The sequence below is a fragment of the Schistocerca gregaria genome, chromosome X (genome assembly GCF_023897955.1).
Source record: "Schistocerca gregaria isolate iqSchGreg1 chromosome X, iqSchGreg1.2, whole genome shotgun sequence".
Taxonomy (NCBI): Eukaryota; Metazoa; Arthropoda; class Insecta; order Orthoptera; family Acrididae; genus Schistocerca; species Schistocerca gregaria.
In genome coordinates this window covers 45,575,813-45,603,253 of record NC_064931.1, presented here as the reverse complement: position 1 = coordinate 45,603,253, position 27,441 = coordinate 45,575,813, and the positions used below count along the sequence as shown (strand labels likewise).

Genomic DNA, 27,441 nt, shown 5'->3' with positions numbered 1-27,441 from the left:
CATATCAATAGCTTATGAACAGCCAATCAACTTTGCCATTTCTGAGATGCTTATTCCCATGTGCTGGACTATATCATTTTGTCAAATTTGCTAATGTTAGTGGATTTCCCCATTTGTGGTTTGTATCACCACTATAATAATTTCCCATTCATCTATGGTCCACTTATATACTTTTCTTGCCATGTTACATACCCACAATGCCACCAGGTTGCATTCTGTCTCATGCTCAGCAGTGGTCATAGTATTTTGTCTCATCAGTCTATTTCACTACTTACTTAGTTCATGAGTCCTTGTCCCTAGGCAAATATCAAATGTGCCACTTGGAGCTAACACACATTTAAGCATAGAATCACCTATTGTTAGAAATAACTTTCAACACTTCATCTACTATTTTGCTCACTATTTGTAGATCTTATGTTAGTCCCTTTAGATTTGTCTGTAGCTATTTTATGTTGTTTATTAACTGCATTTGCTAAAAATGCACCATCTTGCATCACTGCAGACAATTACTTAATGTGTCCGAATTTGTGAGACATGTCATCTAATTTCTCCTTTTCTCATTCTCATTTTACACCTATTAAATATAAATACCATTTTAATTTTCACAAAATTGTGTTCAATGATACCATGTTAGCCCTTCATTAGATAATTTCTATCTTAATGTTCAATGAATCAAAATGTTTGTGCCTGTATGTTGCCACCATATCCGGTATGTTACCCTTATGGGTATACAGTCTCAGCAGTTGCTCAAGATGATTAGTACAATGTCACAGGAATCCTTATTGATGCATCTCTTCATAAATACAGGCTTCTACCACTCTTAGAAGGCAGACTGATACATCTCCCTACAATTATGGTATGATGTGAGACTTTACACATAAAACTTTTACGATTTCTCTGAAAAGTTGCATTGCTTCAACATTTGATGTGGGTAGATGATATATTCACCGTGGTTATCTAACACTCTCTATTATTTCCTTAAATATTACATATTTCTTTGTCAAAAAATATGGCGTCTATACTTCCTGTATACATTCCATTAAGAATATAATATTTCACTGTTAATTATTTCTGTTCAGTGTAGTAGATATCACAGCCCATGCATAATGAAGTTGCGTGTTGGGATACAAAAGATATAAATGATTTTGAAATAGTACAGAGGAAATCAAAATTTACTAATGACTCCACAATAAATGATATGTTGCAGAATCTTGAATGGAGACAAAGTCAAAGGATAAATGAAAGAAATTGGAAATAAATATAACAAGGAAATACTGGTGGTATTGGAAATTTCTTGGCTGATTAAAACTATTTTCCAGACTTAGACCTAAATCCAAACCTTTCAATATAATATGAAAAGCTCTTCCCACATAACTATTTACACCTTCTTCAGTGCATCACTAAAAACTGTAGTCTTCTAACAGTACCACCCTCCTACTTTCTAATCATGTCAAGACTGACAAACAGGCATAGTAGTAGGGGTCCAGTGGAGAGCAGGTAGCGTTACAGTAAATAAGAATAGCAGATGAAGCACAGTCACAGAAACAGAATGCAGTTACAGACTATTTGGCAACTTCAGAAGGTTGTATTTTCAGTGTCCCTGAACATAAACACATCATTGTACAAGCATTTCAAGAAACAGAATTTGTTTCTACAGCGTTGGCATTTAATTGTATGTGCTACTATCACTACCCAGTCCTGGATGAAGAGAATGGAAACATTACTGATCAATCACAGATAGTCTGAAATTAAAGAGAAAATTCTGTGATGGTTCAACAGCCATGTAATACAAAAATGAACATGGTACCAACCATTTTTCAACAAAGTATGCTGTCCCCACTGAGTGAAAGGACTTGCTGGGAGACAAGGAAAAATAAAAAAAAAGATACTGTTGAGAAATTACATCAGAGCTTCTTATGGAGCACACAGCAATATTCACAGTTATTACAAGCTGCCAAAAATCACAATGTGAACACATTAGCAAGCTAATAAGAACTGAAAGATCAAATAGCAAAAAAAGTTGAAGGAACATCACACTTGTCACATATTGATTAGTCAATTAGGTCACTCCCATACAGCCCCACTAAATTGTGAAGCACTGGGGATAAGTAGGAATTTATGTGTGGAGGTTTGGGTGTGATGGACACATAACTGTAGTGGATGACACATCTAATTCTGGTAAGTGGAACACAGAAGATGTGCCATCAGTAGGAAACAGCAAGGGAAGAGTGTGATGCAGTGGTTCCCCTGGTACTGGTGTGATGCTGTGGGAAACTCTGTGGAGACATTGATGCTCTTGCCATTTTTGGACAGTATCCATCATTTCTTTTTCCTTTTGTAGAAATGGGAAGGCTCTAGAGATGATAGGTTGTAGCAATTGGTGAACAAGACCCATGCAAAGCATGACATGACAGCTGTCTGCAGTGACATATGCCCAAAAATCAGATGAGATCTGTGGTGTGATGTAGGAGGGTGGCACATCCATGTTACATGCTCCTACAGTTTTTTTGTACCAGATGGGGAAGCTGTGACTCATCTGGCAGTGATGAGGGAACAACGAAGTATGCTGGGATGCACAGAGGTTCACCATAGATGTTCTCTACTGGCAATGAACTGAGGCCTGTTTTGAAGGCTGTTCATAATCCTAGCAGAAACAGGGGCAATGCTTGAGTCCAAGCATCATTGCTCCACGTTAGGGACGTCTTTAAAGCATGGTGCCATTTCTCAACCATGCCTTTCCTTGCTAGGTGGTTGATTGTGGTATGATGGCAATGGAAATTGCACAATTTTAACTGTTCATTTAATAGGTCAGACTCAATCTTTCACACTTGGTTTGCAGTGATGTGTAGAGGGAAACTGAAACATGCCAACCAGATCTCAATGAACGTCCTAGCAGTCATTTCAGCAGATATGTCCTCAGTCAAAACAACCTCTGCCCACAATATGCATCTGTCCACCACTGAAAAGTTGTATCTGTAACATTCAAAAGGGAGAACAGGGTCAACTAGATCAATGTGAATGTGCCTAACCTCATCACTGATGGCAGACATTGTCCCACATCTACATGCACGTAACATCCAATCTTGCTGCATGTACATGTGAGCATGCATCTTTCCAGACTGCAGGCCATAATGTTTGATCAATTATCTGCTCAATTGTGGCATTGGACTTGGGGTGCGCCAGGTTGTGGACACTGCCAAAAGCCATCTGTTGAAACTGAGGTGTGAGGAAGGCCTTGGTTTGTTTCTAGAGGCACTCCCCATATACTTGCTGTGCCAGTGAGAGCTTCCAACAGTTGGAGGTGTAGGCAAGTGGAGCAGCCATTCAATAACATTTGAAGCTGTTGATCTAAAGACTGAGCAATGGAGAGGTGACTGTAGTTCAAAACAGGCTGATACAAGATAAGTAGTCAGCTATAATGTTATCAGCACCATGAATGTGGTGGATGTCCATTGTAAATTGACAGACGTATTTGATGTGTCTGAATTGGTATGAAGAGCACTTACTACTGATATTTTGAAATGCTGACACAGTGGGTTTTTGGTCAATGTAAGTCGTCACATGTCAGTCCTTGGAAAGGATCAGAAATGTCAGACACTCTTGTAAATTGCAAAAAGCTCCAATATGTGTGGCCAGGTTGCAGTTTTTGGGAGAAGAATTTCAGGGGTTGCCATTGTCTGTTCATTTTATGGTGTAGTGCTGCACCAATAGTGTATTGGATTTTGCCAACAACAAAAGCTAATTGTGCCACAGGAGTGAGATGGGTGAACACCACAGCACTGAAAAGGCTTTCTTACAAGTCCTTGAAAGCAGTTTCCATCTCTGATGTCTGCTGGAAAGAGCACTTGCATGTTGCGTTATGGCCCGCCAGAGCATTTGTGAGATGTTTTTGTGCTGCATCAGTTACTGGGAGGTGGTGTTGGTAAAAATTAACCATGATGAGGAAGGGCCTCAGTTGATGATTCTGTGGCCACAGAAGGGCATGTAAAGCATCTAACTTCCCAGGTAAGGATCTGATGCCATATGCTGACACTTTATAGCTGACACACGTACCAGATTTGCTAATAATGCACTTGTGTTGGTTGAGAGTAATTTTGTAGTCAGTTAACTTCTGTCCCACTACCCTTAAGTGATTTTCATGTTACTGGTCATGTCTAGAAAATATTAATATGTTGTTGAGTTAAAATGGAAGGCCCCTTAGAACCTCACCCAAAAAAATGTTTCCACACCTGGGACATGTTTTTAAGCCTAACTGGCATAGCCAAAAACATTATGCAGTCCAAATGGCATTATCACTGCAGTTTTAGGTATGTCACTGGTTGCCACTGGACTATGCTTATACACTTTTCAGCAATTTATCATACTAAAAATGCTTGTACTCACCAGAGCACTTGTGAAATCCTGGATTTTTGGTATTGTTGGAGATTTTTCAGGTGATCACTGACAATGATTTGCAAAAGGATGCCATAAACCATTCTTCTTTCATAGTAGATGGAGTGTTGATGAAAAAGGGCTGTCTGAATGGCATGTAACTTCATCCTGAAGCATCCCTTCAAAAATAACTTTGGTCTCATGTAGCCATCCTGGCATGATCCAATGGGGCTGGTATGAATATAGTGACTCATTGTGTGTTTGGCCATGCTCAGTGGCTTCAGAGTCCATTGTGTTTCCAAAAACACCACTGTATGAGAGGCCAGGTCACACTGTTAAGGTGTTTTAGGTATCTCCAATGTTTTGCAGGCTGCTTGTAGTTCACATTCTGTGGCCTTCAGAGTATCTTCTAAGACAGTTTTCAATATGTAACCAGGTAGTGTCAGGCTTAGATCTTGCATAATCATCTCCAATGTTATGGGGCTTGTATACCAAGTTGCAATGGTAGGACTTCCACTGACCCCTTTTGTCATTTGACACAGAGATATTTAAGTTGTCTACCCTGTGAGTGGTGTGTGTTGTCAAATGTCCATTTATACTGGGCATAGTGCAACCATTGACAGAATTGTAGGGTGTATAATAATTATATATAATAATTATGTGTTCTTATGCTTGTTAAAAGGAGAAAAATACATATAGACTTATTTTAGTTTCAATGAAGATTTTAGACACTTTGACACATTAAGCCACAATATTCTGAAGCAGTGAGGGTTGAACAAGGGAAGCCGGCAAGTGTGTCGACATTGGTCATGTTTCTGCTCAATGTGAGAAGGCCAAGGACCAGTAGAGTTTGAGCAGAGGCAGTCAGCACTTCAACAGATAAATGGGAGCAGATGGGCAATGCTTCCAACGGGCACAACAACCAGTACTGTTTGCTCATCAGTGGTCAATGCTCCAGGATCAGTCAGCATACTGAACTCACATGCATGACATTTCTGGTGATGCAGAGGAGGATGACAGGGCAATGTCTGACCATGATAGCATAAAAGTAAATCAATGGAAAGACAGCATGTGTGTTGACATTGGTCATGTTCCTGCCCAACACGAGAAGCGTAGATCAATGACCAAAGAGTCAGTCAAGATGACATGAAGAAAAGTTATATGGATGGACAAACCCAGTTGTTAGTCAGTGGATGTCATACTCTGCTACAACATCTTAGCCACTATGCTGCCCAACAGAAGAAGGTGTCGGTACCGCACTGATAGGTTACTGCAGAAGATACCATCCCAGATGTTACCCGAAAGAAGTTTGTGTGGAACATACCCAGGTGGGTGGTGAGGATGAAGGGACTGCAGCGTCACCAAATGGGTCACCTGTGAACCTAGAAGTTGATAACTCTGCCAGAAGATGCCGAACTTGAGGGTCACTGGTTTCATACTGGAACAGAGCACTCCACGCCATGCCATAGCTGTTTGTTCGTAATACAATGAGCGAATTCACAAGGAGAAGACTGTGCTGCCATCACACTGAGTCAGGGTATGGTAGTGAATAAGGAATGCACTGCCGACGTGCCACTGCAACACGAGCCGTCACCGCATCAGCAGTCCCCGGAATCTGCACGCTATGACTCAGGCACTTTGCAGCCATGACAAATTCAGCAAGTTAAAATATATTGTATTTGTTTGTTTAAAGGGTCTTATGTCTCAATAAATGACTGTTAGTAGAACCACCAATGTTTTATTCGCACCTCACCCTCTGAGCCAAGGAAAGAACCCACTCCACCACACACAAAGTTTTGCTTTCCCTCCTTCCATCCCTGACAAAATAATGACTTTTTCTCACCTCTGTCACTGGTGCTCAATATCTTGTGTCACTAAACCTTGACCCGCTACAGACTGTATCAGGAAAGCATCCTCAAAATCCACAGTCAGAGCAGCTTGTGTGAAGAAATCTGCACCCAAAATTGTTAAGCAGTGTCACGTAATATGAATGTCCACTTGCTGCTATTGGTGAGTCTGATGTCAAACACCAAATTCTTATGACTGTACTTGTGGATGACAGAATTGTTGACTGCCAGTAGCAGCACCATACCAGCTTGCTTATCATCAGGAGAGCATGTGACTGGTAACATGCTGACATCTGCTCCTGTGTCATTTAATAACAGTAAGCCTGAAGGATAGTCAGTGATAAACAGTCTCTATTAAAGAGTAGAGTGTAGTCATGTTTGAGGTACTGGGTTCAGTGTTGTTTTGCTCCTGGCAGCACAATGAATAGTTCAAAAGGGCCTGTGTATTGTAGACTGTCAATGAACCCTCTGTGGCAGGCATTGTAGATAGATGTCATAATCTGTTGTGTCTAAATGAGATTGCGTATATGATTTTGTGCACTTCATAGCCATAGAAAAACATATGTGAAACCAACATATATCTGCCCGAGGTAGCTCATAACTATGAGACTGCCTCACCAGGGTGTGGTGTGTATGCACATAACATACAGTCACAGTTAATAGTTGCAGTGTGTCTATCTCCTTAGCCAGCTTCTCAACAGTGGGGTGGATAGTTTGGAGGTCTTTGCGAAAGGTCAATGGTAGCTGGGTGGAGGTGGCTCATTGAACTGATCTGGCATGGATTGGCTGTCTTCAGTAAGAATGACAGTTCTCATGGTAGCTACCATGACACTCAAGATGAGAATAGTGTGCAATCTGCTTGCAGCTTGGAGCAACTTGTATAATGGCTGTCCTTTATGAGCAATTAAGGCTAGCTAAACTTGCAGCATGAGTTGTTGTTGCTATGTGTGTAGTAGCAAAGTGTCTAAATTGATACTGGCATCAATCATTCCATTCAAATGTCTCCAGAATCCAGATGGTGTCTTGTTGCCATGCCTGTTGTAGTAAAGGATCTGCATGACCATTTGATGCATTGGTTTTGTGCAACATGACATCAGCATATTTTTGAGAGTATTGTAGACATGTTGGATAGGGGGTAGTAAGGTAATATCCAACACTAAAGAATTTGATCATTGGTTGAGGTTACTGTTCCCTAAAGTGAAGTATTATGGTCACACTGATTTGTTGTTGGGTGAAAATGTTTTCCAATATAGCAGATCATATGTCTCATTGTTCAGGCACAAATGGTAGGGCCCCATAATTGTTAATGAGGCTGCAATAGCTGATGGAAGGAAAGTTGTTGCCCTTGTATGCGGTACCAATGTGGGTGGAGGACCAGAACTAGTAGCATATTCATGTTGGGTTTGAGGTGGTTTCCCAGTCTTGAAATTTCAAAAAACCTTTTTTTTTATATTTTGGCTCCTTACAATCTTAAGAATATGTGATCAAAAGGAGTCTGTTAGGAAATTATTCTTTAAACCTGAAAATCATCTTTCAATAGAAGCCTGCTTACAGCTACATATATTTCACCCACTATTACCATATCCAGTAATTTTTGGCAAGTCTGCTTAAATCTCCATTTGCAACTACATTTTTAATTAGAGAGATTAGAGCACGCACGGAGGCTTTCAGACAGTCATTTTTCCCGCAAACCATACGAGACTGGAACAGGAAAGAGAGGGAATGACAGTGGCACGTAAAGTGACCTCCGCCACACACTGTTGGGTGGCTTGCAGAGTATAAATGTAGATGTGGATGTAGAAAATCATAAAATACATTGATTATCAGAAAGAAAGAAATAATTCTTTTCATTCAGTATTTATATGAGAAGCACTATTTATTATATTGAATCTGCTTATTTTTGCAAAATACGTAAACATGTATACAACCTTTACTAACAATATATACCAATTCCCATTAGCAAATAATGCGATCATAAGTCCTGGGAGCCATGCACCAACTAACTTTAAACACAACAGTACCAACATAGACTTACACTTTCTTCTATTCTTCTCAGTATTCAAATCACTCTGCACACAACCTACTTTTATTATTTTCATAAATATATCATTTAACTAAATATACAGCCTTAACAACTGTATAGTACTCTGACAGCTGTTCAACTCTACTTACCAAAGATTACTGTAGGGTGGAAATATCACAGTCAGGCAAGGATACCTTATGGTATGTTATCCAACATATGTTGATCATTTATCATTTGTCTCTGGAAAATGGCAGACAGCTGGGCCTAACATTGTTATTCATGGGTTTAACAAACTACATGTTTCAAGTGTTTAAACAACTTATAACTCCATAAAAGATCAAAACAAAGCAAAGTTGTTGAGAATGAGGCCATTAAAGTATAGCACAAGCTGATACTGGTAAAGGATTGGGGAAAAAAATTGTAATGTCCTTTCCAAATGAATCATCCTGTCATTTGCCTTGAATAATATAAATAAAATTACCACAAACATAAATCTAGGAGGCTGAATAGGGATTTGAGACACAGTCCTCCTGAGATCATACCCAGCTAACTTGCTCAATTTTTGAAAATCATTCTGAATCTATGTGTATGTTAATAACAATAGACACACACACACACACACACACACACACACACACACACACACACACACACAAGCAAACAAGCCTGATTCCTGCTCACAAGATGGCCAACTACAGTATCTCATGCCAGCATTCTGGCCTGAGATGCTGCAGTTGGTAGTTGGGTGTACATGAAGTGCGGTTCAGGCGCTCAGTCCGGAACCGCGTGACTGCTATGGTCGCAGGTTCGAATCCTGCCTCGGGCATGGATGTGTGTGATGTCCTTAGGTTAGTTAGGTTTAAGTAGTTCTAGGTTCTAGGGGACTGATGACCACAGATGTTAAGTCCCATAGTGCTCAGAGCCATTTGAACGTGAGGTGTGCTTGCTTGTGTGTGTCAATGATGTGTGTCTCTCTTTTACTGCTGAAAGCTGTGGCTGAAAGCTCTATGTAAATGTCTCTTAATTGTGCCTGTCTGCAACTACATTTTTGATTATCCTACTTGGAGTTTCCATTGTTTGATTGTATGTTAATAATAGTTATTATTATGATACAATTATTAGAAAAAATAATAAATTAGAAGATGGGAGCATTTCGACAGCTGTACATGCAAAGGCAAATGGACCTCATCCATTCAGAGGAAGAGGTTTTTTGTTTGGAGAAAGAAAGGAATGAAGAAACCCGGTAGACAGCAAAGGTGTGCAAACTTTAGAAACAACTGCATGGAAAATGTCTTCCAGCAGTACTCGTCTAAACAACAACATGTGAGCCTATCTTGGTGTATCATGCTTTGGCCTGGCCTTTAGTAGATTTTCCGTCTAGTGTGTAAAAGATTGTCCAGTCTCTTTGCCCCATCACCCTCTGCTCACTCTCAAAAAAGTAGAATATCACTTCAAAGGCTTGAGATTTAGTTAGTTATTTTATGAATAGTACTGGACCTGTTGGTATATTTCAAGTTAGCTGTAAACAAACTTGAGCATGTGTTTGTATGCAAAGTTGAGTGACACAAATGTATGCAATATTTAATTTGAATATATGCCTATAATGAAATAATGATATTTTCTTTTTCTCCAGGTTTATGGGCTTTATTGGCCAATACTTGCGAATCATTCAGAGCACTTAGAGATGAGAGTTGCAGCTCTCACCATGTTAATTATCTCACAGCCTACAACAGGACGTTTCTTGAGCCTCTACTGGTACATGCAGTCAGAACAAAACACGCAGTTGAAACATTTCTTTTACACAACAATAACCTCTCTGGCTGATTCCCAGTATCCTTGCTATTCATATCTGTGAGTCAATATTTTTCACTTTTCAGTATCTATAGTACTCCAAACCTTACAAAAATAAGAAAGTAACAACAAAACCACTACAGTAAATAAAGAAAGGGCTAAAATATTGCTATGCTTATTTCATAATGGAAACAGGCAGTTATTGCCCTGTTACACTGAAAGAAAAGTAAATGATTAGTTATCAAGAAATACTTTATATTGTTTCACTGTTAAGGTGTTTCATAACTCTAACACTGGTTGATTCATGTAGACTGTAAATCCTCTAAAAATTAGATCATATGGTGACAGAGAGAATGAACTGGAGTAGACAGGGAGAGACTGAGATATTAACATTTCATCAAGTATAAGATGTAAATTTTGTACCTGTGAAAAGTAAAATTGCCTATGCAAGCTGGTTGTAAATCACGGACGATGAAGAGCGAAAGAGTAGTACATATTATTCATAGGTATTACTACTCCTCCTGTGAAGCCAAGAGGCTCTGGTGCCAAAGGGCTTTGGTGAATTTCTGTTCTGACTTATTTCTTGCAGAGATGTACAAAACAAGTTTTCTCTTAACTAATTGTTTTAGAGGAGCTAAAGTTGTTGTTGCTCTATTGAGGTGTTAAAAGACATATACCATTTGTGTTTTCACTCCCTTCTCTTTTTGCTTCACTGCCCATAATGGTGGTGGTAGTAGCAGACTGCCTGCTTGATTACCGAGAGATGTGGTGCAGTGGTTCGCACACTGAGCTTGCATTCAGGAGGATGACAGTTCAAACCCATATCTGGTGATCCTGATTTACATTTTCTGTGATTTCCCTAAATTGCTTCAGACAAATGCCAGGATGGTATCTATGAAAGGGTGAGACTGTCTTCCTTCCCCATCCTCCCCTAATCTGATGGTACCGATGACCTTGCTGTTTGGTTCCCTCCCCAAGATCAACCAACCAACTAATCAGCTGCTTGATTCCATTAATAAAGTATTTCATTTTGTGATGTTGGCATCTGCATCTCAATTTTATCACTCAAACTCGAAATGTATTCCTTACTAAGAGTACCATTTTTACCTGAACCTTTTTCTTTGATTACAATGATTAAACTGGTTTAAAAGGGATCTTATGTCACTTCACTAGCTTGCTAACTTGTGATTTTATTTCTAAGAATGTTTGCATAAACCAAAAGTCTGGAACTGATGATATGTAGAACAGCAACTGGAGGTGTGAATGTGGTCCTTCTGTTCAAGATACCTCATTACATTGCACGTGTTATAAGGATCTAAAATAGATGAATGTCAAAACTATTGGATGGTGCTTCTGTGGATCATTTCTGATACTCTTCTTGTATGGACAAAGTTTTTTATTCAAGAGATATATACTATACCATAATATACTATGAGGGTAAAAAGAGGGGCTATGTCAAGAGGGGCTAACAGACACAAATTCTGTATGAATCTGATAGGGAATCCATCAGACCATGAAGTTTTGTTCAGTTTCACCTGTCTCTCAATGGCACTTACACTAATATCTACACAGAAGAGCCAAATAAACTGGCACACCCACCCCATACTGAATAAGGCCCCTGCAAGCACACAAAAGTGCAACAACGCGGCATTGCATAGACTCAACTAATGTCTGAAGTAGTGCTGGAGAGAGCTGACACTGTGAATCCTGCCAGGCTGTCCATAAATCCATAAGAGTACAACAGGGTTGAATCTCTCCTGAACAGCATGTTGCAAGGCATCCTAGATATGCTCAATAATGTTCAGGTCTGGGGAGTCTGGTGGTGAGTGGAAGTGTTTATACTCAGAAGAGTGTTCCTGGAGCCACTCCGTAGCAGTTCTGGATGTGTGAGGTGTTGCATTGTCCTGCTTGAATTGCCCAAGTCTGTCAGAATGCACCTCAGAGATGCTGTGTCCCATCGCTTGTTTACCAACTATCACACCACATTCATACTCACTTAAATCTTGATAACATGCTATTGTAGCCAAAGTAACTGATCTAACAGATAAGGCAGACACTGGTTGTCTTATATAGGTGTTGATTGCAGTGCCTTATTCTGCCTGTTTACATGACTCTGTATTTGAATACGGATGCTAATACCAGTTTCTTTGGCACTTCAGTGTATATCACTAATATCTGTAGTGGTGAGAGATTTAAACTGAAGTAGTACTTCTGCATTTTCTTTTTCAAAGGAACCTTTGAAAAAGAAGTTCAAAATTTATGCTTTTGCTTTTTAATGATCAATTTTTAGTTACTGCAACATATTTGTGGGTCTAGACATTATAATTTCAATATCAGTCACAGTCTTAACATATGACTAGAATTTGTTTGGGGTTTTTGAGAGGTCTTTGGATAAAATTCTATGATTCTGATCATTGAAGGCTTCATATATTGCCCTTTTGGCAGCCAGGTGCATTTTCTTTCATATCTCATTATCTATAGCTCTATGCTTTGTTTTATAGTTATAGTGCAATAGTCTCATTTTCATTAGAAGTTTCTGTACAGAGACTGTAGACTTTGAATGATCCCTCCCGTCATGAATTGACCTATTTTTTGTTTATTTTTTCAGGGCTTGGTCAATTATTCATTTGAAACTGAGCTGAAATTCTTCTCCATTAGCCTGCCCAGTGCTATATGTCCCATGTCCCTCTTTGAGTTAAGACCGTACTGTCTCTTTAATTTATTGAACATATAACTTTTTATGCTGGTTCTAGTTGCCCTTTATAGTTCAATACTGATTTTTTACTACAGCTGCTTCAAGATCATTGATAAAAATTTCAATACTAACATCTGTATAGAGGACAAGTCTATTTGTTGCCTTTGTATTTAATATACACCCAAAGACAAAAAAAATTATTCAGTGTGAAGAAATTATCCAAATGAGACAGAAATCACAAACTGAGTAAGTCAGTAAGACATTGGTCCTCCTCTGGCCCTTATGGAGAAGAATTTCAGCTCATTTTTAGATAAATAATCGACCAAGCCTTGGACAATTGATTGATGGAGTTGCTGGATGTCCTCCTGAGGGATATTGTGTGAAATTCTGTTCAACTGATGTGTTAGATCCTTAAAATCTCCATCCTGCCCATAATGCTCCAAATATATTCAGCTTGGGAGAGATCTAGTGACCCTGCTGGCCAGGACAGCATTTGGCAAGTATGAAGACAAGCAGAAGAAACTCTTGTCATGTGTGTGGGCATTATCTTGCTAAAGTGTAAGCCCAGTATGGCTTGCCATGAAGGGCAACTAAACATGGTGTAGAATATCATTTAAATACTGCTGTGCTGTAAGGGTGATATATAGGGTGGTCCATTGATTGTGACCGGACCAAATATCTCACAAAATAAGCATCAAACAAGAAAACTACAAAGAACAAAACTTGTCTAGGTTGAAAGGGTAAACCAGATGGCGCTATTGTTGGCCCACTAGATGGTGCTGCCATAGGTCAAATGGATATCAACTTTTTTTTTTTTTTTTTTTTTTTTTTTTTTTTTTTTTTTTTTAATAGGAACCCCAATTTTCATTACATATTCATGTAGTACATAAAGAAATATGAATGTTTTAGTTGGACCACTTTTGTCACTTTGTGATAGATGACTCTGTAATAGTCACAAACATGTGGCTCACAATTTTAAATGAACAGTTGGTGACAGGTGGGTTTTTTAAAATTAAAATACAGAACGTAGGTACGTTTGCACATTTTATTTCGATTGTTCCATGTGATACATGTACTTTTGTCAACTTATCATTTCTGAGAATGCATGCTGTTACAGCATGATTACCTATAAATACCACATTAATGCAATAAATGCTGAAAATGATGTCCGTCAACCTCAATGCATTTGGCAATATGTGTAACGACGTTCCTCTCAACATCGAGTAGTTCGCCTTCCATAATGTTTGCACATGCATTGACAATGTGCTGACGCATGTTGTCATGCATTGTCGGTGGATCATGATAGCAAATATCCTTCAAATTTTTCCACAGAAAGAAATCCAGGCACATCAGATCTGGTGAACGTGTGGGCCATGGTATGGTTCTTTGACGACCAATCCACCTGTCATGAAATATGCTATTCAATACTGCTTCAACACCACACTAGCTATGTGCCAGATGTCCATCATGTTGGAGGTACATCGCCATTCTGTCATGCAGTGAAACATCTTGTAGCAACATCGGTAGAACATTACGTAGGAAATCAGCATACATTGCACCATTTACATTGCCATAAATAAAATTGGGGGCCAATTATCCTTCCTCCCATAATGCTGCACCATACATTAACCCGCCAAGGTCGCTGATGTTCCACTTGTCACAGACAGCATGGATTTTCCGTTGCTCAGTAGCACATATTATGCCAGCTTACATTACCGCTGTTGGTGAATGATGCTTTGTCGCTAAATAGAACACGTGCAAAAAACCTGTCATTGTCCCGTAATTTCTCTTGTGCCCAGTGGCAGAACTGTACACAAGGTTCAAAGTCGTTGCCATCCAATTCCTGGTGCATATAAATATGCTACAGGTGCAATCAATGTTGATGTAGCTTCTGAACACCGATGTTTCTGAGATTCCCAATTCTCGCGCAATTTGTCTGCTACTGATGTGCAGGTTTCAGGTTGTGGTTGATGTTTCACATGTGGCTGAACACTTCCTGTTTCCTTAAACAATGTAACTATCCAGCGAACAGTCCGGACACTTGAAAGATGTCATCCAGGATACCGAACAGCATACGTAGCACACACCCGTTGGGCATTTTGATCACAATAGCCATACATCAACACAATATCAACCTTTTCCACAATAGGTAAATAGTCCATTTTAACACAAGTAATGTATCATGAAGCAAATACCATTCCCACTGGCGGAATGTTATGTGATACCATGTACTTATACGTTTGTTACTATTACAGTGCCATCTATCACAAAGTGAAAAAAGTGGTCCAACTAAAGCACTCATATTTCTTCTTTACACACTACATGAATATGTAATAAAAAATGGGAGATCCTATTTAAAAAGCACAGTTGATATCCATTTGACTTATGGCAGTGCCATCTAGCGAGCCCCAACCGTAGTGCTGGACGAGTTTCGTTCTTTGCAGTTTTTTTGTTTGATGCTTATTTTGTGAGATATTTGGCCCAATCACTATCAATGCCCCCCCCCCCTCCTTTTAGATGACAATGAAAGTAGTAAGACTACCATGAAATAGTACCCCAGACCATCACTCCTCATTGTCAGATTGGTATCTCTCCACAGCATCTCCAGATACATCTTTGCTAGTTATTAAGGCTCAGTTCAAAGTGGGATAGAATTCTATTGCATTCAATGAGATTACAGGCTGAAAATGCCTGACACCGCTACAAATGGGCTTGTTGGTGTACAGGGATCACTGGTAGTAACCACAAGGAGCACTTTGAGCTGATCACCATTTCTGGTAGCTGGGGTCACTGTAGCACCAGTTGCATGTCAAACTGATGACAATGATATGTCCAGGACTCTGAGTGCTTCTCTTATGATTTCTTGGCCTTCAAGTTCTGTTGCCCAATTAGATCAACTGCTTTCTTCTTGATTCTGTGTTCAGCCATGGTTCACCCATTCCTGTCAGTATCATCAAATAGTGGCATCACTCCTGTTCAAGTGTCGAATGATCTGCCAATTTCTCTAACTGGCTTCTTTAATACCAACATCACACCCTCTCTCAAGTGTTAACATCTGTGTATGTTGTTCATGCAAGGCATGGTTACTGTCGAACTGAGTACACAAAGTGAAATTCACAAAGTCTCTATGCCTTGGTATCACCGTGTCCCCTGTTTACAAATTGCAGTACTGAGTCACACCTTCATCCACAAGACACAAAAGTTTACAATTTTACATTTTTCATTGTATGATCAATTTGTGACCACTTTGCATAACCCCTTTGTGATGTATAAGTTTTCTTGTCTTAAAGTTTTAACGGACCTCTTCCTAAGATTTCCACAGTCTATAAGTTGTCCTACTCCTTTGTCCACATGGTGACTTCAGGCACTAAAGGAGATTAAAATTTATAGGCCAAGGTCGTTAACAAGTCCGAACAGTTTGGTACTTAACTCATATCGATGGCTGCGTTGTTGTCTTCGTGAAGTCTAGAGGTGATTCCACTGCGATGTTCCCGCGGTTTTCTTTGTGTTTGGATGAGACTAATTGGTTTGTAGGGTGATGTGGTATTTTGGTTTTTAGAGAGCAAACCTTACATTATTTTTGCACATCACTATTTAATTCATTTATTCACATTTAACACTCTTACAATATTATGAAATAAGACATTGTTTTACACCACATCTGTATCACCACCCCCTTCAGCCCACGCTCCCGATCCAAAGACCATCAACCACCACCTTCAAAGCTCGACCTCCTTCCCCCATGACCAAAGATAACCATCTCTTAGCTGTTACACTCACAGTCAAAGGCTAAATTTATATAAAACATTACATGTAAAGAAATTACTGACATACATGATTTTATGTTCTGTTATAATAGCCCCCCCCCCTCCCCCCACACACAAGTCCATGCATGGCATGCATGGGATTGTGTGTCACTATGGAATAAAATAATCTAATACATACATCATGATAAAATTTCCAGTTCCGAAAGTTAGTAACAAAATTGGTTTCCCAAGTGATCTTAGTTATGTATATATACTTTCCAAGATATACAATTTGAAGGTTACATTGGCTGTATTGAGTAATAAGTGTAATGAGTTTATAACTAACAATAAAATATGGCACCTCAAATTTAATTGAACATGGTAGCTGCAGAGCCATGTTAAGATGGGTACATAATTATATAGTATATGTATAAACTCAAGTTTACTTCAATACTGACTTAATGCATCTTAGTTAAACTCACTCTCTTGATAGCAGGAAACATTATCAGTGGTTTCTTTAGAATGTATTAAGTGAACTGTTAAATGATGCATCTCTCACAATCTTTTAATATTAGTGCTTCAATAAAATACTTTATGGCATGGCTTGTGCCCAAAACAACCATTAAATCTAAAGAAATCATTATTCTAAAATAAACAGGTTCTTTTTAACCACACACATAAAATAGACATAGTTCAAAATATTGTAATACTTATACACAATGTTAAATGGTTGTCTCTTAGGGAAAATTCATGTATATGTGATGAATATAATCACATGGTGGATCCAGTGCAAATTCAATTATGTGTGATCAGCACTGTATTTTCAGAGTCAGATTGGTTTACACATTTATGATTTAATGTTCCTTTATAATGAGGTAGCTGAGACGTTCCATATATGATTGTGACTATCATTGCAGTATCCTCACATTGTACATCTATGTCAGCTTTATAGGTCAAACTATGACAAACTCTACACTTAAATTGTGTAAGATTGTTAGTATTTATACCTTAACTTTACATCATTATTAAACAGTGTTTCATTTTTATTTACTCTCTTGTGCTCAAATAGCATATTGCCATGAATAGAAATTACTTCAAATTGTGTAACAGGGTATGGGATAAATTCCTAACAGCTCTTCATTCACTTTAGCATTAAATTATCTAAACTATTACAAAATATTCTCCCACAATATAAACTTCAAAATTAGTATCACATAATCTTCAATCCATCACAGGGGTTTCAAAAGTAACACACCAACATCTGTCTCCATAATGCTCTAAACCTCAATATATTCTTAATTTGCATAATTAAATTTCATGACTATCCACTATATTTTTAACACACTGTAATATGCCTGGTCTTTCAACGCACACTCTCATAATCTGACAAGTACCTCCAGTTTGCTTTATCCATTAAATAATGTTCCATCTGACATAGCTTACAAATGACAAGGTTTTATCTTCTTACACACAATCATTATTCATATCTTATTACTTTAAAAGTGTCCACATCATTAACTTTGGTTTCTGTTAAGAGAAATTACTATGACACTGTAGACTGGTTCATAGTCTGACACACTGATCTCATACCAAATTTAATGAATGGGTATATTAGAGAACAAAGAGACATTAGTACAGACATAATTCACATACACAAAATCTACTTCATACTTTTAGTTGACATAGTCCCACACTTTGACATGAAGTTTTCCTTGAATGATAAAGCAATAAAGTGATATAGTTGGGCCAGTCAACTAGTTCTTTCCAAGCAGCATTTTACTTATTAATGACTATTTTATGGGTCATGTTTGTAGAGTTTTAACTCTGTAACATTGCGCAGTCCAAATAACTTCTTGGATTTTGGGTAGATTAGCCTATAGGCATTACGGTGTGGGTTTTCCTTGATTTCAAAGGGGCCTACATAGATGTCGAAAAATTTCTTTATTTCAGAACTCATCAATTTAGATTTTTCCTGTGTTGTTACTAAAACCAGATCTCCCGTTCTGAACTGTACTCCTTTACTTCTTGCATCATGTCTCCATTTTCTTACCTCTCCCTGCTGTTTCATAGTGTTCCTAACAGCTGTCTCTCTTTGCTGGGGTGTCATAGTTTGACAAGGTGGGAAATCAACATTCTCCGAAACCAATTTTGCAGGTTGTCTATTAAACATTACTTCATAAGGTGAAAAACCAGTGGATGAATGCTGTAGGCTGTTCATTATATCCTCGAAGTCAGTAACATTTTCAATCCAATTAACATGATTTTTACTACAGTATGTTCTGCAGAGCCTTCCAATTTCCCTCATGTGCCTTTCTGCCGGGTTACTTCATGGGTGACAAACCGAAATCAAAATATGTTTTCTTCCTGTATCTTCAATAAAATTTTTCCATAATTTAGATGTAAACTATGACCCATTATCAGACATGATGGCCTGGGGTATACCAACCTTTGTGAAATAATGATTCTTCAGCTTGATGATAATTTGTTTATTAGTTGCTCTCTTTAATGTATACAATTTTATAAATTTAGAGAAAACATCAACTATAATGAAGATGTAACTGTACCCTCCCGTTGATCTTGGTAGTGGTCCATATAGATCAATAGCTGTCAATTCAAGGTTTTTATTTGGTAAAATGTTTTGCATCAGTCCTTTAGAAATCCGGTTACTCACTTTTATCCTCTGACAATGATCACAGGTTTCAAGTTTTTTCTTCACTCTCCTACTGATATTATAGAAGTATACATTTTCCTGTATCTTCTGTACACATTTTGTTGCTCCTTAGTGTCCGAAGCTTTCACGTATGTACCTGATTAACATGTCAATACATTGCTCAGGCCAGCATAGTTTCCAATTGTCTAAGCCAGGTCTAGGTCTTCTAAAAAATCCCTTTTTGTACTTTATAATACTGATCTACCTTTTCTCCTCCCTTTTTCCCTATATAACTTTTAACCAACTTCCAACTTTCATCATGGGTCTGGTTTCTACGAATATCATTACAGATTTTCAGTATTTCAGCTTCATCTTTTACACCCTTTAAGTACATAAGTTTGAACTCTTTCCCCTCTTTTCCATAAGTATTTTCAACATCTGCACCTACTGGTAGTCTGGAAAGGGCATCTGCAATGACATTATGTTTACCCTGAATAAATTTGGTCTCATAGTCAAACTGTTGAAGGAATAAAACCCACCTTGTTATACAGTCATGATAGAGTCTGCACTCCTGAATATAAGATAGAACTTTATGGTCAGAGAAAACAATTACCTTGTGCCCTAACAGATAACTTTTAAACTTATTAAATGCCCAGTGGATGGCAAGTAGTTCCTTCTCTGTGACTGTATGATTTTTCATACTTTAGTAAAGCCCAGGTAGCAAAAGCAATAGAAAGGTGTTCTAATTTTCCTTCTACTTCTATGTTTTGAAACAAGTGTGCCCCTAAACCTGTCTCACTACTATCTGTCATTATACAGAATGGTAACGACATAACAGGTCTATACAACATCTGACTTTAGGACAGTTGTTGTTTTATTTCCACGAATGCATCCTGACATTCTTGTGTCCAATCCCAAACAGTATTCTTTTTTAGTAAGTTACATAAGCAGTTTGCATTTAAAGCTTGGGTACTAAGAAATTTTCTATAGAATCCAGTGAGACCAAAAAAAGGACTTGAGTTGTTTTTTGTTCTTGGGGTTAGGGAAGTTTACAATAGTCTCAAGTTTATCCTTATCAGGTAAGATTCCCTTTTCTGAAATATTATGCCCCAAAAATTTCAGTTCATTAACTCCAAAACAACATTTTTCCAATTTTACAGTCATTCCCATTTCCCTCAATTTTGAACATACTTTTCTCAGAAGATTTAGATGATCTTCCCAGGTTTTTCCAGCTACAAGAATGTCATCTATATATACTATTAATTTTGAGGACAATTCATCACCTAATACAAAATACAGTGCTCTGATAAATTCAGCAACAGATACATTCAATCCAAAAGGGACAACACAATATTGGTAACTTTTGCCACCATAAAAAAAGGCAGTATACTTCCTAGAATCAAGTTCAAGTGGTATTTGGTGAAAACTAGATGTCAAGTCTAGGATACTCATAAATTTTACATTATCAAATTTGTGCAGAAGTTCATCCATATTGTCAGGATTGTCATTTTCTCTAATCAAGAACTTATTAAGGTGCCTAGAGTCAAGCACAAGTCTAACCCCACCATTTCTCTTAGACACAACTACTAATGGGTTGTTGTAAGCACTTCGACTTCTTTCTCTAATTCCCCAAGTTTCCATTTTTTGGATTTCCCTTTCTACATCTTTTTCCTGGAGAATGGAATGCCATATGGTTTTAAGGAGAAAAGATGATCTCTGAGTTGAAGTCTGCACTGATAGTCTTTTACCTTCCCTGGTCTCTCACTAAATGTATCCTGAAATTCCCATAACACTTCTCTTAACTGATTTTTCTGACTTTCACTTAGATTTACAGCTTCCTTCAATTTGACTTTGACTAATTGTTCGAAATTTTGTTCATTTATAAGGTCAAAGGGTGTGTTATCACTTATGGGTTGATTATCTACCTCGCTTACAACAGCTTTGATAAGGTTGCAAGAATTACTACAGTTAAGGATGAACATTTCTGTTTTCAGAATACTATTTTTCTAAGGTTCAGTGATTATAACACTCTTATCTTCCCAAGAGAAGCTTACACCCACTTTTAAGACCCAATCTATGCCAAAATTGATATTTTCTTCTAACCTTGGGACCACAAGGCAACCCTGCTCAAACTCCACATTTTCAATTTCAAACGTTAACAATACTTGACTCTTAACTACCTTACTTTGCCTACCAGTGGCACCTCTAATTTTTGCCCCTACAACTGGCATTTCTACAAAGTTCTTACCATCTCTAATTTTATCTCTACATTTTTCTGATATTGCACATATGGGGATTCCTGTATCAATAAGACAGTGTCCTTCCCATTGATTGACTCTTATTTTAATGTATGGACAGCCTATTTCCTTTTCATCTGCCTTCCCCTCAGGGACTTCATATTATAAATCTTTTTCAATTTCTTTATAATTTCCATCTACTCCCTCCCTTTCAGTCTTCATCAGGTTTACCTGAGTTTCAGATTCTAAGTTACTATTGTCAAGTTTACACTTTGGCTGCACACAAAATATCTCCCTACTGTTTATGTACCTTTCACTCAGACTCTTTCTTTTACTCTCCCACCAGCGTGGGCATAAAACTCTACTAATTGTACTTAGATGATACCAAAACACTTTGCTACTACAACTCTCATTATACTGGTTCCACAGGATTTCTAAAAATTGGCTTCCTTTACTTTCAATAATATCACACAAATCTAATTCTTTCACAATATTTTCACTTTTGTTATCACCACTTTGATTAACCATGAAATCATCAGAACAGGCATGTAGCAATTGATTTTCAGCTGTCACTTCATTATTCTTGTCATATTCCTTTGATTCATCATCACAACTATCATCAAGTTTCAACACTTCATTATTTATTTCAATAAAAACATTGTACTCACCTTCTGGTTTGCTTACCATTCTTTTCACATCAATAATACTAACATCGTCACTACTATGGTATACTTTACTGCCAGTTTCATCTATTTCTCTCTGTTTCTCACTTTCTATGGTTGATTCTTTTTCCTGTTGCTTAGGTATATCATCAGCTGATTCACTATTACCTTCTTGTGTGAACAACCCCCCCCCCCCCCCCCCCAATACTGAACTAAAACATTTATTACTCTCTTCATCAGTAGCTTGCTCTCCCCGTTTTGGCCAGCTGTAAATATCATTTAACATCTCCTCATCCAGAATTAACTCAGAACTTTGATCTATCCTATGTTTATTTTGTTGTGGTCTACTGTGCCACATAGCATCCCAAAATTTTTTATCAAAATTTATATAATTCACTTGATATTCCTGGTTTTTAACCTGTTTGTTTATGGTACAGTTATTTACACTATTGGGTTTTGTGTGAACATTAGTAATCCTATTATGTTTAAATGTCTACCTCTATTGTCACTCCTCCAATTTGTATTCATTCTGTTGTTACCTTCCCATCTGTTGTTCCTAGTTACACCACTGTTTCCCCAGTTACTCCCTCTCCCATTAGCATTGTACTCTCTTGTTCTATCATATTGGTGTTCATTCCAAAAATCTCTAGCGTCCCTTCTAGTGTTCTCCCCACATTAATCAGAATTCCACCTCCCACTGTAATGGTTTCCATTACTACACTGTTGCACATTTCTCTCCATTGCCCTGTCTAATTTGTCTATATATTTTAGAAACTGGTCTAAACAGTCATCAGGTCCATGCACTAATTCCCACTGTATTCTTTTAAGGGCATCAATTTGCGTCATTTCGTCAAAGGGTTTATCTGGATGCACCAATCTCCTAAGTTGATCCCTGCAAAAGTCTTTCATTGATTGGTTTCTGCCCCTGAAACTAGGCCCATTTAAAAATTAACTTTTTATTCTGCCCTGTTCAGTCTCAGACCAAAACGTATTTAAGAAACTCTTCTTAAAATCAGCAAACGTTTTCCACTCATCAAAATGTTGGTTTGCCCACGACAAAGCTTCTCCCTCAAGGAATTTTTTTACAAAATTAATCTTTAGATTATCAGACATGCCAGGGACAAGGTTGTCAGAGCAGTGGTGTAAAAAGTCTACAGGATGTAAATTATCACAAGGAAAACTTTTTACAGGTGAATTACTCCACACACTCCCACCATTCATACATAAATTTCTAGACACAAAATTATCTTTATTTCAGTGAATCTCTTGTCTATTACACTTAAATTACATGTTACAGACTCAGCATCTAAGGCGTTAACTTTTGATTCTGTATCAAGACTTAATTTGTCTACTGTCTCCTCCACAGTTCTTTGAGCTGCAGTTAACCTTTCAATCTCTTTTCCTTGACTTGAGCTAACTGTGGCCAATTTATTTTCTAAGGTCACAAACTTATTTTCTGTAGCCTCAATTTTAGAGTTCTTGCCCTTCAAACTTTCTCCTAATTGAAGTTTTAAATTTGAGATCTCTTCTTTCAGTACATCACCGTTGCTTTTCATTTTTGCTTCCAGCGATTCACTAGCTAAGTTTAATTTCACTTCTAGTTACTCACTGGATGCATTTATTTTTGATTCTAGGAATTCACTATTTGAATTCATTGCCATTGTTAATTCGGACTGCATTTGTCCTATTCTGGCAAAGAGTAAACTTACCCAGTCCTGTTGATCCAGTTTTCTTTTGTTTTGTGTCATCTGGATCGTCACTTACACCACACATGTTCGAGTTTAACATTTCTCCCACTTCCTTTTTAATTTCTTCTGATAGCGTCATGATGGCACCACGTGTTTGGACACTGTTTTGACGAAAAGTTTAAAACAAAGCAGAATTGTACATATCTTTGCAGACCACGACGTCGATCACAGGTCCATCTCTCCAATAAGCAAGCACTTTCTTGGTTCTCACACTACTTTTTCTGGACCACGAAACGTGTACAATGCTATTCATGTTTTACGAATTATAAAATTTATAATGTTCCGCAAATGAAGCACAATTAGTCTCATTGCATTTAACTGTAATATCCTGGACGAGCTTCTAAGTTTAACGGACCTCTTCCTAGGATTTCCACAGTCTATAAGCTGTCCTACTCCTTTGTCCACATGGTGACTTCAGGCACTAAAGGAGATTCAAATTTATAGGCCGAGGTCATTAACAACTCTGAACAATTTGGTACTTAACTCATATCGATGGCTGCGTTGTTGTCTTCGTGAAATGTAGAGGTGATTCCACTGCGATGTTCCCGCGGTTTTCTTTGTGTTTGGATGAGACTAACTGGTTTGTAGGACGATATGGTATTTTTGTTTTTAGAGAGCAAAAGTTACATTATTTTTGCACATCACTATTTAATCCATTTATTCACATTTAACACTTCTACAATAATATGAAATAAGACATTGTTTTACACCACATCCGTATCGCCACCTCCTCCAACCCACGCTCCCGATCCAAAGACCATCAACCACCACCTTCAAAGCTCGGCCTCCTTCCCCCATGACCAAAGATAAGTTGTTACACTTGCAGTCAAAGGCTATATTTACATAAAACATTACATGTAAAGAAATTACTGACATACCTGATTTTATGTTCTGTTATAAAGTGTATATCATGAGTGGGCTTCAGATCTATTTTTTCTGATTAATTTTCAGAGAAAACATTTAGTATTGGTTTGGAAGATGTCATTTCATGCTCACCACTTACAATAATTGTTGCAAACAATAGTTGGATAGTTGGATAATGAAGTCTCCTCCAGTATATTTGAATCCTTTATTAAGTCAGCTACACTGCCTGACCAAAAAAGGTGAAACAACAACAAAAGGAGGAGAAAACAAAATGGAACTGCATGGGCTGACAGGGTACGAGATATTATTTCAGTTATACAAAATTGAGTAATATTTACATAGAACTTGGCAGAATGAGCCCACCTATCAATCTGATATTACACCCACTCTGAAATGAATGAATGCATTTACTTGTTTAGGAAGGATGTCATAAAGTCATTGTATCCTCTCTTCAGGCAAACTGAGTTACAGACAGTTGTAACTAGTCCTAGATATTGAGGATACTATCTCTGGGATGGAGTTGACATCCAAGGTGGAGCCATAGATGTTTTATCAAGGATAGATCTGGGAGTTTACATCACACACACTGTTCATGAGACATGTGCCATGTTCCATGTGTGGACAAGTACTACCCTATTGAAGAATGGCACCACAATACTGTCACATGAGAGGTAACACCTGAAGGTGCAAGATGTCTGTAACATACTTTTTTGTTGTCATGTTTCCCTCAACTACTCTCAGCCATGATATGAAGTGATACCCAATGGCTCCCCACACCCTGATGTAAGGAGTATCACCACTATATTTCTACAAAATATTGGAAGAGTGGGACCATTCCCCAGGTTGTGAACATATGTGCCAATGGTGGTTGTATAGAGTGACACAGGAATGCAATTCATTGCTGAACACAATCCAATGCCATTCATCAGCAGTGCATGCTTTCTGGTCATGGTACCACTACAAATGCGGCCATTTGTGTTGTGGTGTTAATGACAACCTATACATGACATGTTAATTCCCTATTCCAACTGCTGCTAGTTGCTGATCATTGGTTGGGGTGACACAGAATATTGCAAGGAATCCAGTACTTGCTCTTCAATGACAGTTGCAGATGTGAAGGTGTTACAATGTCCTTGGTGCAAAATTTGGTGAGCCTCCCCTGTGATGGTCAGATACGGTCAATCAGAACATCAACAATGAGCATGCCTGTGCTCACATTCCCATGCAGTCCAACATCAGGTCACTGGCACATTTGAATGCCACACAAATCTGGACATTGAACAATCACAATGGCACAGATTATGAAGCAGTCATTGAAGATTAGTATGATGTAGTCAGCAGAATGTCCTGCCTGTGGATAGTCAACTCAGTCTTGGCCTCAGTTTGGTGATGGCTATTCATTACAGAAGATAGATGTTTGGTTGACATTCCCACACAAAAGGATGAGCAAATGTTATAGCTTACTGGTGTACAATATGGCTGTCTTGAATGTAGTTAGGGCCACATGTGCAAGCAATCACATAATGTAACACCACTGCCATAACTTACAAAAGCTTTTATCTGGGCATGATTATCAACCATATGTCCACTCAAATGAATGACCATTGCTAAACTGTAGCCATGTGCCAACCGCCTAGATGTGAAACATGTTGCTGAGGACAACATACCTGACTTCAGTGGCTCATAATTATTTTTATAATAGTGGAGGGCACTAAGGGCTTTACTGAATGGGACTAGAAAATGATGTAACCATGTAGTCAAGTCCTTGGTAGAAGGACAGTGATTTGGCCACCACTGATTCACAGTTTTCTCATGCTGCCGTAACTCTTAATTGATAGATTGTGGTCACTGAGGCCAAGGCCCAACTTGTTCATTAAATCTTTGTACTGTTAGAACAGCAGACAACAGAGACTAACTGATTAGCTGTTGATGGCCTGGACATATGTCCAGTTTGTGATTTTCCAGACTTGATTGGACAAGTTGTGTCATGCCGTGGTATGAAATCTGTAATAGCCATATTGTTGCACCAGCATGTGTGTTAATGTTGGGGTTGAAGGAATGATAAGTCTGTATTACAGTACTTTGTTTCAGGTCATTGTAACAGCACCCTTTAGTGAATTTTATTTCTAGTGTGAGCAGAATGTACTTCACCATTGTTAATACAACAAACTGATGAGTTTAGAATTATATAGTAACACCTTCAGCTGCTGACAGGTATCAATATATATCAATGGGGACAGGTGAAAAAGCATGCCCTGACCAGGACTCGAACCAGGGATCTCCTGCTTACATGGCAGATGCTCTGTCCATCTGAGCCACTGAGTGCACAGAGGATAGTGCAACTGCAGGGACTATCTAGTGCATGCATCCTGTGAGAGCCACATTCTCACCTTATATGTCCACACAATGCATTTGTAGTGTCCCTACCCACCACACTCATTACTTGTGGAAGACATTCTTACCACGTCCCGTAAGAGTTTGGGTAATGTGTGTGCATCCACACAGAAGAAGTAGCTCATGGCCAGTATTGCCGGAACTACATACTTATATGGATATGATGTCTGTTCTTTGAGACGTTATGTATGACATCAATGCATGGAATGTCATTGATCATACAGGTTGTCATTAGTATCATAATCATGACTTTCTCCATGGTGGAACCCATGCAGATTCTGTAACATATTTGACAATGTGTTGATCATGGCAAGCCAAATTACATTACACACTGTCCAATATGGGTTGCAGGCACTCCCATGTTTTGACAAGAGCAATTTTGCTAATGACTGTAAAATTCCTGTCTGCTGTGT

At 38.3% G+C, this 27,441-nt stretch overlaps 1 protein-coding gene across 1 annotated transcript in view; it reads left to right on the top strand.

The window, feature by feature from the left end:
• LOC126298412 (uncharacterized) overlaps positions 1-27,441 on the top strand; it is a 538,508-nt gene that overhangs the window by 173,762 nt on the left and 337,305 nt on the right. Inside the window, exon 10 of the mRNA XM_049989733.1 lies at positions 9,875-10,092. Within this exon, the coding sequence (XP_049845690.1) occupies positions 9,875-10,092 (218 nt within the window). The remainder of the gene's footprint in view (positions 1-9,874; positions 10,093-27,441) is intronic.